Source organism: Rhipicephalus sanguineus, chromosome 1 (assembly GCF_013339695.2).
Source record: "Rhipicephalus sanguineus isolate Rsan-2018 chromosome 1, BIME_Rsan_1.4, whole genome shotgun sequence".
NCBI lineage: Eukaryota > Metazoa > Arthropoda > Arachnida > Ixodida > Ixodidae > Rhipicephalus > Rhipicephalus sanguineus.
This window is the reverse complement of record NC_051176.1, coordinates 201,716,583-201,732,381: the sequence shown is the minus strand read 5'-3', so window position 1 is coordinate 201,732,381 and position 15,799 is coordinate 201,716,583. Positions and strand designations below refer to the sequence as shown.

The 15,799-nt window shown below is 41.2% G+C and overlaps 1 protein-coding gene across 2 annotated transcripts in view; it reads right to left on the bottom strand.

Annotated features, from left to right (window-relative positions):
• LOC119405500 (NACHT domain- and WD repeat-containing protein 1) overlaps positions 1 to 15,799 on the bottom strand; it is a 74,280-nt gene that overhangs the window by 31,370 nt on the left and 27,111 nt on the right. For both annotated transcript variants that reach the window (XM_037672336.2, XM_049418745.1), the window contains exons 9-10: positions 13,892 to 14,095; positions 8,464 to 9,924 (exon numbers count right to left, since the gene is read on the bottom strand). In XM_037672336.2, the coding sequence (XP_037528264.1) occupies positions 8,464 to 9,924; positions 13,892 to 14,095 (1,665 nt within the window). The remainder of the gene's footprint in view (positions 1 to 8,463; positions 9,925 to 13,891; positions 14,096 to 15,799) is intronic.

Genomic DNA, 15,799 nt, shown 5'->3' with positions numbered 1-15,799 from the left:
GATGTGGCAAGGTGCCACTATGACAAAGATATATGTGCTATACATATCCAGAAGGGTGCAGGGTTGGCTTTGTCGTTACAGCACACCTTAAAGAGACACTAAAGGTTAAAACGATGTTTGTCGTATTAGTAAATTACTCCTTCACAATTCAAAATCACCACGCCTGCCGCGAGAAGACAAATGGTAAGCGAGAAAACGCGCAAAAAGAAATTACGGGTGGTGACGCCACCTTGAAATTCCCGCACCAAACACCGAAACATCATAGACTTTGACGGCATTGACGTAATTCCTACTCGATAAAAATGAAGTGCATTGTATTCCGAGGGGGTTGTACACTCAGAAGGTTCAGCAAATTTCAACATGCCAAAGTCGCCAAAATACGAAAACTACGTTTTGAAATCCGTGTTGTCACGCGTGGAGATTTTAGCGCGCAACTTAAAAATGATACTTTGACCTTGATTTTCGCCTTTATTAATGCATCTGTGTTGGTGAAATTAACGACATTAGATTTCTCAGAGTACAATTTATCAATCTAAGCCGATTCACTGTTTCACTTTCGTGTCGATTTAAATTTCAATAGAGAGCACAATAAAAACAAATTGAAGAGAGTGTTCTGTTCTCTGTCTTCTCTGTTGTTATTGAAACTGGACTCAAGCTGCAAATCACTTTTCTTCCTACAATGTCTGCTACAAAACGCTCTTGATGATCCCGACTGTATTCGCAGAAAATTAAGTACAGTATACCACTGCCGAACAAACGTTCATCGTACCAAGTATGTCCGCTTAACTGTTTCCACGGTGAGCCAGCCCCTTTTTACAAGAAAGTACGGTATAGGTCAAGGTACTTGCTAGCAAAGCATGCGCCAAGCGTGCGTAGATATTTGCCACTTAAAAAGCCTTGCGGTCGATTCTATGTTCGGGCAACACCACCTAGATTATTGGCTCGGGCCTCTGTCGGGCCCGATATCTGGTCGGGCCAGGCCGGGCCGGGTAGGCGAATTTTTTTCTCGGGTTCGAGCCGGGCCCGGGTCTCGCTTTTAGTCGCCAGGCCAGGCTCGGGCGGGTAAATTTGAACGAGTCCCGGGTCCGGGCCGGGCCCGGGCCGAGAATCACAACCCGTGCAGTGCTCTACCGCATGTAACCTCCCCCGCTGTAAAGGTGGTTTCACTGCAGTGGAGGGGTGCTATACCGTGAATACACCTTTCCAGGAAAAATCCGCACTGTCGCGAAGCCCCACTTCAATGTTAAGGGGGGACACTGCTCTTAAAATTTTCTTATTTCTTGATTGATTTTGATGAAACTTGGTGAGTTTATGTGTATTTGTGTGCTGATTTCAAATATGCAATGATTTTTCTAATATAATGAGCAGTTTTTAACATACAAGATATTCCATGTGCCTTTTGGGGAGCCAGATTCTTTCTAAACTGAGAGAGTTACAAAGTAAATCAGCATATCACAATAATCTGGAATCAGAACTGTGTGCAGTGCAACAAAAACTGATGTTCTATTCATTTGAAAAAAGTTATGGTATGTTAAACATGTACGAGTGTATCAATTTCAAGCTGGGATTTCATTGGCGAATGTTCAACACACCGTAACTTTTGTTCTAATGGGTTTAGAAGATCCATTTTTGTTGTAGTACTGCACTCAGTTCTGATTCTAGGTTATGGTGATATGCTGATTTACTTTGTAACTCTTTCAGTTTAGAAAAAATCTTGCTCCCCAAAAGGCACAGAAATATTTTGCATTTTAAAAACTACTCATTATGCTAGAAAAAGAATGGCATATTTGAAATCAGCACACAGATATACCCAAAGCATAAAGTTTCATCACAATCGATCAAGAAATAAAAAACAATTTTTAAGTGCCGTGTCCCCCCTTAAATGAACATATTACCCTCACACTGATTCATAATTTTTTAAGTTTAAAAACTTGTTGTACCGGCTTATATGCCCCAAGTGTCGTAAATTTTAAAACGTTACATATTTTACAGGTTATCACTTGCATTCTACCGAAAGTGAAATCCTGCTACTATTCAAAGTTGCTTACACTTCCTTTGAACCAGAAAGAATGACATTTGCACATGCCTTGTTTGAATTAAAAAAAAAATATTGTGCAGCTTAGTTGGGTCATGACAAATATGCTCATTTTTCTTTATAATATGTGATATAATATACTATTCGAATTCGATTTGAAATTATTCGACCAAATCACTATTCGCTTCGAATTCGCTTCAAACCTAAAATATGCTATTCGCACAAGCCTACTAGACGGACATGAATAACACTGCAGCACGTTAGACAAGCACTACAAACACAAGACTCATGCTGTAAAATGCTTTATTTAGTCACCAAAGCTATAGCGGCCTTGTGGTCACTGTCTCTACACATAGTACTTTCGGCACCTTGCATGCAAAGCTCCACGAGTTTGGCAGTGGCAGGAAGCCAACGCTTTTTGTTTTGCAGCAGCTCATGCTCATGCTGCTCTTTGGCAGACTTCCGCATTCGTGGCCTACACATGGCCATGAAGAAAGAGATGAGCGAAAATCTGGCTGATCATCTGCTTATGGGCAAGCATGATGTTGACAAATGTGCAAAACCACCCCTGCAGACTACTGGGTCCCACCGATTTACATCGTACTGCCCCACTGCCGGCTGTAGTTGCATGCTGTTGTTACACCAGCCCCAGTGCTTTCCTCTCGAACTGCACAGTTTTGTGGGTTTTTTTTGTTGTCTGAGTGGAGAGGGACGCAAGTGGCAAGAGTTTTTTTTAGCACAACGGTACTGCAACAAAAAATTGCAACCAGAAAGAGGCTAACAGTTTCGCTATAAAAATTGTTCACAGAGTATAGTTTTCAAGCTGAAGTAAGTCTCCAAGAATTTAACAGAATAAAGAGAAGAGCCAGAAGATCTTGGGCATTTTTTTTTTGCAAGAACTTGGCAGCTAGAGCTACATAGAAACTGTGCATACATTTAGGAAAAGGAACATGTTATGCATGCTTTATATTAATAATCAATCAATCAATCAATCAATCAATCAATCAATCAATCAATCAATCAATCAATCAATCAATCAATCAATCAATCAATCAATCAATCAATAATTTATTTAACATGCCCTGGAACAATCCTTAGGTCTTAGTGCAGAGTGTAAGCATCAAGTAAAAAAGAATTAATGATAAAATGAAGACAGGTTACAGGAAAACATACCAACAAAAAAGATTTTTAAAAATAAAAAACAAAAAAAGAACGATAGTGCATATTATATTCCCACAACACAAGAAATATGGAAAGAAAATGGTAATAAGCACTGTTCACGAAAAAAACAAAAGAAAGCATGAGGTAAGCTGAAAGGACAAAGGAGAAAAAATGACTTGTACAATGTGTGAAATTGTTAAAAGAGTGTGATATTAGGAAAGAAAAACAATGACTGGGAGTTATGAAAACTTTCAGATCAAGTAAATAAACACACTGTGGACTGTTGAATGCTCGTAGAGACAGGCAGATACATGAAAAGGTCTGTGCTCTCTGATTATATTACATGAGATTTGAAAAACAACACAAGTGAGCAGTTCCAGGCACTGTGAAGAAACCAGAAAAGAAATAGTAGATCAGTGTGATTTCGTTGATAGTGAGGTAATGGCAATAACAATAATACAATAGTGCTAGAACAAAATCTAGAGTCATTTACGAGCAAATCGATGATTATAGGAGTGTGTGAATATTCGAAATTTCAAGTAGGAATTGTATATTTTCCTGATTCAAAGCATATTTGATTAGAAAAAAATGCATATTCGGATTGTCCTGAATATTCGGCCACAGCCGTATATTTGGCCAAATTTGATTATTTGAACAAGTGATGACTTATGAATGGTACGCATTCTTATTTTTAAAGTAAAACAGCGCTAATATGCACCCATTAGTTTATGTTCCACTTCGCGGTTACTGCATACTACTGTTATTTGCATATTTATGCTGCGTTCCCAGCAATTGGCTGTGTTTTACTGTAATCACTGAGAAATATGCATGATGCGCGACCTTTGCACTTCGTTACAGCCCGTCAGACGTACCCAGGTGACAGGGGCGGTCCCTTTTTCGCCAAGGTTTATTCTGAAGGTCTCTTATACAGCATATGTTGTACTTTTGCATTCTATAACAGATACAATAAAATAACTGTCAAGAATGTTACCTGAACAATGTTTAAATGCTTGGAAAAAGAAATGGCAGTGTGCGAGCATCACACTGCATAAGGGAGAAGGTCTTTTTCACTTTCAGATATGTTGCTACAGCACTTGATTGGGCCCTGCAACACTTTTCCAAGTAGCCATAGGATGACTTCACTCAAGGAGCTTATCGCCTCACGAATCGACCGCTGCAAAAATTTTTAGAATCCCTCCAGTACAAGCGCAGTTACAAGGATTTGTCGCACGCTGTAATTGCTTCCTCTCTTCTCTTGTCCCGACAAAAGCGCTGGAAGCTAAGCAGGGAAGGATGGCACGGGGGAAGAAGGTACGTCATGCGTGCCTCGTGACCTTGAGCACTTTTTTTTTTCTTTGAACACACGGCCTACTTTCAGTGCGATCGCGCGCGCGGGCAAGTGGTGGCCTCCCAGTAACTACCAAGCGTGCCATGTTCAAATCAGTCAATGGCGTGGAACTTGAGTCTATGACACAATGATTTTGAGAAAAAAGCACCATTTGTCGAAAGAAGAGGAAGCGATTTTTAGCTGACTTTGAGAATTTATTGTAAATCTCAGGCCGTGTGCTGCACTATAATGTTTGGCTCGTGTGTTCTCAGGAACCTTGACTATTGATCGGCAGCGTTTTCTGACCATGCTGAAAAAGTGTTGCAGGGCCCCTTTAAAGAGTGCTCGCCTTGTCAACATGTCAAGCAGTTAATTTTTCTGCGTGATAATTTGTGATGAGTGCATTACCAAAAGTACCTTCAATTTGCTACAGCCTAATGACATGCAGTTTCATTCATCTGTTTTTTAGAGTAATGAAAGCTATTGTCAATTCTCGTTTTGCAACTTTTTAATGATGCACACACAGGTGAGGATGGGAAAGGCTAGATGGAGCGACAAACTTAAGAATTTCACAGGAATAAAGTGGAATCAGTTTGCACAGGACAGGATGGGTTGGAAATCACTGGGAGAGGCTTTCTTCATGCAGTGGACATTTTCAATATTCGCACACCACTAAGGATTATATATGCTTAGGAATTTTTTCTGAACCGGCCAGTGATCTGGAATGGCATTTCTAAATGCCATTCCAGTCCAGTGATGCATATTCAAATTAGGAAGACAATGACAAATTGCTGTGTACAATTTGCAGAAGTGAACCCTGTCGACAGTCTGCAAATGAAGGCAAGAGAGTGAGGACTTTGTATAGCAATGCACTTAGAGCGAGTAGAAAAGTGTAAGGCTGTATCAAAGAGAACACCAAGATCATTGATCTCACAATCCTTACATAACAATGCAGAATTAAAAGAGTAGAAAAATGATGTGCTTGCTGCTTTGTGAGTGAAGGTCATGACGTTAGTCTTAGCAGTATTCAAGGAGAGGTTACTATTCCTGCATCATTCAAAAAAAAGGATACAAATCTGACTGTGGAATGCGACAGTCACCATCTGTATGAAAACTTTCTTGACGTGGTCGGTGATGAAAATATCTTGATGTGGTCGGCGCATAGAAGGAAAGAATTCCATATGGTAGAAGAAACATAATTAACAAAAATTAAAAGAGGAGCAGGCCTAATACTGACCCTTGAGGGTTCTCACTAGTTGTTTTGTATGAAGGTGGCGTTTGGCATTTACGGCAACATAATATGATCTCTTAAGAAGATTGGCATGGGGAGGATTGAGAACTGAAGAGTCACCGTCAAAGAGCATAAGTTTAACCATAAGGATTGAGTGGCTGACTACACTAAAAAAGCCTTGCTAAGGTCGCAGTACATGGTGTCGACATGCCTCCCTGAAGTACAGGCATGGAGATCTGCGTCGTGAAACTAGCAAGATTTGTGATAGTTGAGCGGCCAAACAGATATCCGTGTTGGTCCTGAATCAAGGAGCTCATCACACTAAAAAAAATATGTTGTGAAGAGAAAGCTTGAGGACCTTGATGTGGCAGAGAGAACAGAAATTCATCAGGACTGTGTCAGGACTGCCTCAGATCAGGACTGTCAGATCAGGACTGTATCAGGACTGCTGATGCAGTCCTGACACAGTCCTGATGTGACCCCGGCAGACTTTTTCTTTTTCCGAAATCTCAAGAGAAGCCGGAAAGGTCATTGTTTCGATGGTGTTCCCGCCATCCAATGGGCTGTCACAGAGCCTCTGAGAGTGGTCACAGCCATAGAGTTTCCTACAATACTTATTAGAGGGAACTCTGGCGCTAGTGTCTATGGGAGCTGCAACGCATGGCGCTTCAGCCAGCATGGGAATGGTGGGTGGTACATGGATTTGTCTGAACTTCGTTCTTTCAGCTCCGTTTGGCTTCGCATCGCCTGCATCCGCTTTGTCGCAAAACGAAGTTCAGCAAAAGTCAGTAGTTCCACTTCGCCACTTTAACCTTTTTAGGCTCACCAATTTAAATCTGGTCACGAAGTTCACAACGGTCCATTCTTTTATCCGAAACGAACGCCAAAACACAGCAATAAACAAAGCCACAAAAGCGTTCGAAGCCGTAAGCACGAAGATTAGGCAAATCCGTGTACTACCCATCATTCCCATGGTGGCTGAACAATCGCAGCGCCAGAGTCCCCTCTAGTTAATTTTAGGAAACTCTATGGTCACGACAGCTGACTTTCAGGGAGCCTTTGCAGCGTAGGAATTGCATTGCACTTGCTGTATCAACACACGAGGAAACTATTTTGAAGAATTTAAATAACATGTACCAATCGGATCAATAAATATTTTTTTACCAGACCCAGTCTTATTAATTTATGGACAATTTACCAGAAGCATACCATCAATTCACCAGAAGCACACCGTGTTTTGGTGACTTATGCATACATAACTTTGAATTGATATACACTCAAACCTCATTATAACAAAGCCGCATCTGCCACGAAAATAACTTCGTTATATCCGAAAATTCGTTATAAACGTTTATTTGTAACACTGCAGCTATGACAAGACTATTCTTCATTTACTTCGTCATAACTGATAATTCGTTATAACCGTGTTCGTTATAACGAGGTTTGAGTGTAGTTAACTGTTGATACGAATGTCTCATAAAACAGACAGACCAGCAAGGTCTCTTTGTCGTTGTCTTAAGGTAGTTTTATAATGCTTTTACTTTATTCAGGCAAGCATGAATGACTGATATACAGGGTGTCCCAGCTATCACGCAGCACGATTTAAAAAAAGAGGAACGGTGTTACGCGAATCAAACCTACAGCATATTGTTCATAGTACACTAGAGTAGCCACTGCTATTTTTTTCGTTAATGAGGTTTAATTAATTAGTCATAATTATATTTCTAACTCGACAAGTACTCGCCTAATTGTCAAAATTTCAATGAGGCGTATGTAGGCATGTTCAAATGGCATCTAACTGCGCTACTTTCAACAACGTGCTAATTGCGCGCTCATTTTATCCGGCTGATAAAGAAAGCCTGCTAAATATGAAAAATAACACGTACTACGCTCCCACCCGCAAAGGAAACCAGCGCCCTCAAATAAGCTTACTGCAAACAACCGCTTTGCCTGTTGCCTGTTGCGAAAGACAGCGTTCCGCATTTTGGCAAGGGTACAGGTCGGGCGGCAGCAATATGCGTGCAATTTCGCTTGAATTCAATCCGTTCGATAGTACGCCGCAATCGTCCATATCTCACGGCCGACTGTTCTCATTGATAACGCGGCAGGTGTTCCGATTACGGCCTGACTCTGTAAAACCAAGCGGTGCGTTTCTAGGCCGGGGAGTGGCAGATAGGGCGATACGTTTTTTTTTCTTTCTGCATTTTTTCCTTGATACTGTCTGCCTCATAGGGAGCCTGTTTGAGGGCACTGGTTCCCGACGCGCGTAACACTCTAGTCACGTGTCACTTTTCATATTTCGCGGGCTTTCTTGATCAGGCGGAAAAAATGAGCGCGCAATTAGCACGTTGTTGAAAGGAGCGCAGTTAGATGCCATTTGAACATGCCTACATACGCCTCATTGACATTTTGACAATTAGGCGAGCACTTGTCGAGTTAGAAATATAATTATGACTAATTAATTAAACCTCATTAACGAAAAAAATAGCAGTGGCTACTCTAGTGTACTAGGAATAATATGCTGTAGGTTTGATTCGCGTAACGCCGTTCCTCTTTTTTTAAATCGTGCTGCGTGATAGCTGGGACACCCTGTATATCTGGTACACATATAGACTTCAAACTTCTCAGCAGAGCTTTTCCGCAGTGGAATGCAATTAAAACATGGTACAGAGGTTCAGGTGGCTACACTACCTATTCTATTGCACATACCTTAAGTTCCCGGTTGCAGAGCACTAAGGCACGGAAGCGGTCCACCATTTTGAGGTCCCGGGGCTCCAACAAGCCGGTAAGGCGCCGCACGATGCTCTCACCAAACACATCCCACACTAACAGGTCACTGCGGTTCAGCGACACCATGTGACTTGCATCACCTTTGATGGTGTACAGCTGCCCCAATGTTCGGCCCTTTTCCTCTTCATGTACAGCTGTTGATGCTGGCTCTTTGGATGGTTCACGCAGATAGTCACTGACTGGCACCAAAGAGGGAAACCGACGCGCCATTTCATAGAGGTTCTTTAGATGGGGAAATTTTAGATCAGATGTTTCACAAGCAATTATCTTTCGGAACCGTGCTGTTACATGTGCTGCGAATTGTCTTCCATCATAGCGCAATGCATAGCTGGACAACTGAACCAGTTCTCGAAGCATAGCACATTCCATGTCAGCAGGATTCAAATTCAAGAACATGTCGAGCTCTTCAAGCAAAAAGTAGGGGTCACAGCAGCAGACCTTTATCTGCAGCCACTCAGGATTCAGCAGGAATTGGCTCCGAACAACCTGTCCAAGAGCTTCAACGCTGTCACCACTGTCACTGCATTTTACAGGTGCACTGTCACCAGCTGGCCCATTAGCTACCTGAAGTCTTGACAGAAGTGTGTCAACGCTTGCCAGTTTTTCACGTGCCAGGCTGATGAGGTGCAGGATATAGAATGGCAGTTCATTATGTTTCCGTCTATTTGAAAAAACTGCATTTTTGGGGATATGAGGGAGATCACGCTGGGTCCCTTTATCTGCTTCAGTTGCACTTGTAACAGATGAGACATCCATGCTTGAGACAGACTGAAAATAGTCGAAGAGTGCCATTGTGCACACATGAGCAACCTCCAAACTTGGACCATGCTCTGTGCACAACGTCCGAAACAAATCACCACACCATGTGTTGAGCACATACCCTTCTACAACCATCACCCTCAGAAAATTATCCAAGCCTGCTTGCACCAAGGCCCAAACAGCAAATGGGCATCGTGTCAGTGGCCTCTTGTGATGTACTAGAGGCATTTCAGCAAGTAGCGATTCATTTGATGAGACCACATCAATAATTTCTTTGTCAGAAAGTCCGTGGCGTGAGGCACTCAAGAGTCCCAACACTAAGGATGTGACCTTGGGATGCACCTCCTTCTTTAGTTGATCATGAAGAAACGACACCACTTCAGCTTCAGAGTGAAACGTGGAAGGTTCATCTGCTCCTTGCCAGTGTGATGCAGCACTTGCTAGAAGTGTGGCAAATAGAGGGCTTGGTGACTTCTGCAATGATGCACTGACACTTTCCAACTGCTTAGCACTGACTGTTCTGCTACATTTTTCCAAATATCTCTGGAAAATGTCCTTGCATTGCTCTACACCACAAGGTCCCAAGTCTATGAAGCATTGCTCCTGATTCTTGAGTTTAGCCTGGAATGAGCACAAAATAGCCACAGATAAATTCTCTAAGAATGCAAATCTCACTCCTACAAACATGACATTAACAACTTTTTAAGATAATGAAAGTATAAAAATCCACTGCCACAAGCCTGTTATATTTTAAAAATATTTTACTACTATAATAGCAATTTTAAAATACTGAATAATTCAAAATAACAGGCCAAATTTTATTCTTTTTCTATGCTTGCGGACCTCAATATAACACATATGTTACTAAATACATTGGGCACATCTGCAACTCGCAAGGCCGTGAAACATTACTCATGCTACTTGTGCTATCAGCATCATTACAATAATTGTTGTCATTGTCACTGCCTTTGTAATCATTATCATATCTTTTCAGATAGCCAATATTTCAGGTTTATGCCAACCTTAATGGCTGCTCACTAACTGTTATTCACAGATGTACAAATTGATGCTGCAAATAGTGCTAGATTGCACCAATTGCACCGTTAAAAATTCTGGGAATCTTGAAGGATGACTAAAAAACTATCATAGGTCACCTTACTTGTGCTACTTAAACCTGAGTACACTCAACAAGTCGGCGTCTTTGGATGCTTCAATAATTTAACATATAAAATATTTGCTAAATAGCATCCCATATTGGTCAACATTCCTTCATTACTGTTTCTCACCTAAGCCAACGTCATCCGATTGGACTTTACAAAGGCCTTTGAATGCGTTCCAAATCACATCAGTGACTTTTGGCTAAGCTTTTATGCTTCATTCTCAACCTTTTCACATTATCACAGAGTACACAGTACACATCTCGCACAGCACACAGTTATTGGAACTCATCTCCCAGCCACTGCCAACGTGATCCCCAAGATCATTGGCCAATGATCACAGATCAATGTGATCACTGGCATCAGTTTGTCGGAATGGACTGAAAACCTAAACCAAAAAACAGAAAAAAAAAGAAACAATATCTTTGACCAGAACGAAAACGTAATCGAAACATTATCTATTATTCCACTTCGAAGGGAAACCAAAATATTCTTTATCGGTCTTCGGTTCAAGGCAGAATTTGGCAATCTGGAACAACCGATGTCATGCAATGAGAGCATTAAAGAGAAAGACAACTGCTCAGAACACGAATTGAGATAACCCAACTGATGTAAAGATTGTCTATTGTATTGGCTAAAACGAGCTTTGTTTTTCTCATTAGATGTGGATTTCTATTTTTATTTCTTCACTAAAGTCATGAAAAATGACTTTCAGTGGCCCACGTAGCAAAAAAGCGAAGGTGCAGAAGAGTCCGATCACGTGACCTTTTACTGGTGTACACGGTTAATCGTCTCTATATCAACACTGAAGTGCAGTACACTTTCTATTATTATAATCTTTTCTAACTTAAAATGCACAGATAAGCCTCCGTTTGTAGTAAGCAGAACAGTGGTGCCATGTTCGCTTAACATATGATCCGATGCTCATGAGTGGCAGCATGAAAGTTGTCAGCTGAGGGACTAGTGGCACCTGCCAACGAGTTGGAGAAGTACCAGGAGCACATGCCTGGTTCGTGAGCCCATAAATAGGCTTACTGTGACAACAAGCATTCAGAAAACTTACTCAATCGCCTTTTTATATTAAAAAATGGTTGAAAATGTCAAAATGAAGGCGGTCAACCACAGTTGCACTCACTCCTGTGAAAGCAGAACGTTGAGCATAATGAACAGTTTGCGAGGAGGGCTTTCGGCATCACTATCGCTTCTCAGCGTTGCTGGAGGAGGGACTAACTTATTTAGAGGCTTCTCAGATCGCAAAAATTCTGCTTACAAAATATTCACGCGCTTTTGGAATCAACCGCTGCAGGTTTATTCACTACTGAGGAGGAGCTTTTTGTTGCATCGTAAAAAACTACGTCCAGAAAAATCAGTCGTCAGTCCCTTTAATGCATATCTCAGGGGAAAGTATTAGCACGTATCTCAGACAGGGATTCCAAAGTAATGATGGGGAGCCAGCAGATGGAAGCAACAGAGGACATAAAAACAGAGAAAGGTGGCTTAGACTTGGCGGCCTACATTTATATAGGAGGATAAATCTTTGCCTTGGCTGTTAGTTATATATGGGTTAATTGTTGATGCTACTGAATAAAGAAAGAAAAGAAAAAAAGAAAGACCTTTTGCACAAACCTATGTTACATATTTATAGGTACTCTACCAAACAATTACCTATATCGTTGTACAGACAAAAATGACACACACTACGACACATGGGCGACATATTTATAATACGGGGGCACGGTCAGGACAGCCTAGCTAAATTTGTAACGTTCCTCAACTCCATTCACCCAACAATAAAATTCACATCTGAATCTTTGTCCAGCTGGAAATGTTAGACAAAGAGCCGTGCCTTCCAAGAAACATGAATGAGTTCAAATTTGGGTAGAACGAAAAGAGCGGCAACTGAAACTATACGTGTTAGAAGAAGTGGCCCTTGGCGTGCCAGCCACACAGGTAAACGTGGAGAGGGCATTCTCAGTGCTGAAGTTTGTTTTATCAGAACAGTGGTCTCGAATATCAGAGAACACACTCAATGACGTGCTGCTTCTGAGATCATGCTCGCTCCCTTGACGCAAAGCTTTCAGCCTGCTCAGAGAATTCGTAATTCACTTATGGGCAAAAATAAATACTATGTTCTTATCGTTACTTTGCTTCTAAATTTCCTGCATGGAAACAAAGACCATTACAAACTGCTAAGGACCCTTTTTAGGGGGTTCCACAAACAGAATGGAACTTTTTTCAGTGGAACGTAACTTAAACCAGAAAAAAACATTTTGTTCTGACACCCTGACTGGCATAAACACATTTGCAGATGTATGTACTGCTTACACACACACACACACACACACACACACACACACACACACACACACACACACACACACACACACACACACACACGCATGCACGCACACACCACGCACACACACATAGGGAGGAAGAGACAGAGAATAAAAAGCAGGTCACTTAAAGTGCAAAGCAAGAGAAATGGGATTTCGAAATGGAGAAGGCAAAATAGAAAAAGCATGTACATGCATTCTTTCTTGCGATAGGATGGCCAGGCAGGCTAGCTCGTACTGCATCATTATAAAACAGAGTGCAAGTACACACAACACGAAGAAAGAGGAACACAGACTACACATGCTTGTGGTTTGTGCTCCTTTTTCTTTATCTTTGTCTTGTGTCTTTTTTGTGTGCTATATTTTTAATAATCATTGTTGCTTATTCAGCGGCTGGTGCCTCACGATTCACACCTCTGCTATAGGGCATAGCATGCCATGCTTACATGCACTGCAGAGCATATCACTGTCACGACACAGCTTGATGTGCATAATCCACTGACATGCTGAAAAACTGTTCACTAACTTCTGCATTTAAGGTAGCACTCACTTATGATAACCCGTGAAATTAAAAGTTTAAACATCACAAACAATGTCCATGACATTGGCACAACTTGATGCACAAATGATCAGTACGATTAGCAAGACTCACATTTTGATGCAGTCAGGCTCCCTGATCCTGCACTGTCTTCATCATTAATTCTAGACGCATTTGACACAATAAACCTATCGGTATGCACGATGGAAGTTGCCAAGCAGCAGCTCCCAGAAGTGCCCAAAATGGAGAGTTTCTGTCTGGCTTTGAACTATTAGTATTGATACAAAATATTGGAGACTTGGAGCCCTGCTTCTGCAGTCTTGTAAATAAAGGTTTTTTAGGTACCATCTCATTTAATTTGCTACTAATGTCCTCTCGTCCTTGCCAATATGGTGATTACCACGTCTTGCTCGAAACCTTGTCCACGTTTCGCATAGTGAACTGATGAATATTGATGGCTTCAGGATAAAAGCACATAATTTTCCAACAATGTTGCTTTAGATGAGCACAATGAAATCAGCCAAGCAAGTAAGTCATCAAATGTTGTAAAAATTTACCTTGAGGTCCTCAAGTTCTTTACTTCCATCGCGGACTGTAAGCACCACCTTGACATAGGGAGGCAACTCAGACGGCAGCCAGTCAAAGGTATAAGCACTATGTTTGGTGACCTGGTCCAACCCATCAAGGAGGATGACCAGAGGCCTATGAGATGACACCTTGTCCAAGAGAACGCCTAGTACTTCACGCTGCTCAGAAATGCTCTAAAAAGAAAATAATTTAGAGTAAAAGGTAAGGTATTAATACTTAACTATGGCATACCGCACCAAGCAAATTTTCAGTACTATTGTGTAGAGCGCGAGTATTTGCCTGAACAGGCTGTGCAAATAGCACAGCCTGTTCACTATGCATATATAATATAAACAATAGCTTTAAGTCTAAAAACTAATGACTAGAGTTTTTTACAAAGCAAAATTATATTTCTTGGTTATAATGTTCTATGACATTACAGTTCCTTTTCAAGAAAATTAATTCTTTTGAAATACACAAGGTGGAGCAAGTTTCATGAAAAAGAACAGTTTTAATCTACGTGAACGATGGGTGCTAAATGGATAGTGTTTTTCCCTGCCTCTGCATTGCAAATTCAATTATTTTGGCCTCACACTGCCATATTCTAACTTTCTAATTAATGAGACAGTAGAGGGGCAACAGAAAATTGCTGCTCCAACCTAGATTACAAGAAGTGTTTCTTAAACCACGAAACTTTCTTCTCAAATCACCTACATCAGTTCGTACAACATCTAGATTGGTTTCCTTTGTATCTTTAGGCTACACTACGATCCATTACAATAGTTCGTTTTCAATCAGTTTCTTTGTATTCGCTTTAAAATTCCATCAATAATAACCTAACATAATATGAATTACTGACACTTTCTGTGTGCCTTTGTAAAACCTGATTACCATGTATATAAATGTGACAGTCAGAATTTCACGGATTACCACAGGTATGACAAAGACAAAAAAAAAAAAGAACCACGCAGCAGCTATTATGTAATTTTCAGTGATGCTACCGAGGACTTCTGATTTGGAGCAATTTTTGGAGCAGCAAAATTTTCGTTTTGGAGCACTTTGGAGCAGCAAAATTTTCATCTTGGAGCACTCTGGAGCAGATAATTTTGCATCTGGTAGCACTCTGGAGCAGCGAATTTTACATCCTGGAATACACTACAGAAGCATATTGCAACAACATTCAAGCACCGGAATATTACTATGGGGCTCTTATGAAGGCTAGAAATATTTTGATTCATTGCAAATCTCATGGAAAAAATCATCTCAGGAGAACTCCATACTTCACTCGCTAATGAAAAAATAAGGGCTCATGCAGTTGAGTGTTCTGAATTAACCTCTTCGGCGATTATTTTCGACACTAGCAATAAACAGAATACCAGATCAATAAAATTGCACTTTATGAAATAATACTCTAAATACATCTATGTGGTTATCAGCAGACATTGTAGACAAACGCCGTGATGTACAGCAGTGCCTCAATGCCAAAGAGCCACACTGTCCCTAATGAATTCCCCTAAGAAAACTCCTAGGCGAAAGCCAGGTTCTTTTTCTTCTCGATCGACGGGTTGATCCTCCCCCTCCTTCTCTGCAAGCTTTCTGCACCTCACCTGGTTTGGCGCTAGCTCCATGATCGGCGCACCGATTACGGAAGCAGTGTAAAGCGACGATGTCGTGATGGCGTCATCACGTGACATCACGATATATGACGCCATGATGACGTCACAAGTTCTGACGATCTATGACGTGATGATGACGCCATCACATGATTATCTTTTGCATTAATCGATTGACGCCGCCGACGGTCAATTTTCGTGTTTGATAAAGCATCTGATGCTTTCGCATTAATATTGCGTATTGAACGTTAACAACCTGGCCTTACATACCAAACTGTCCTCCAC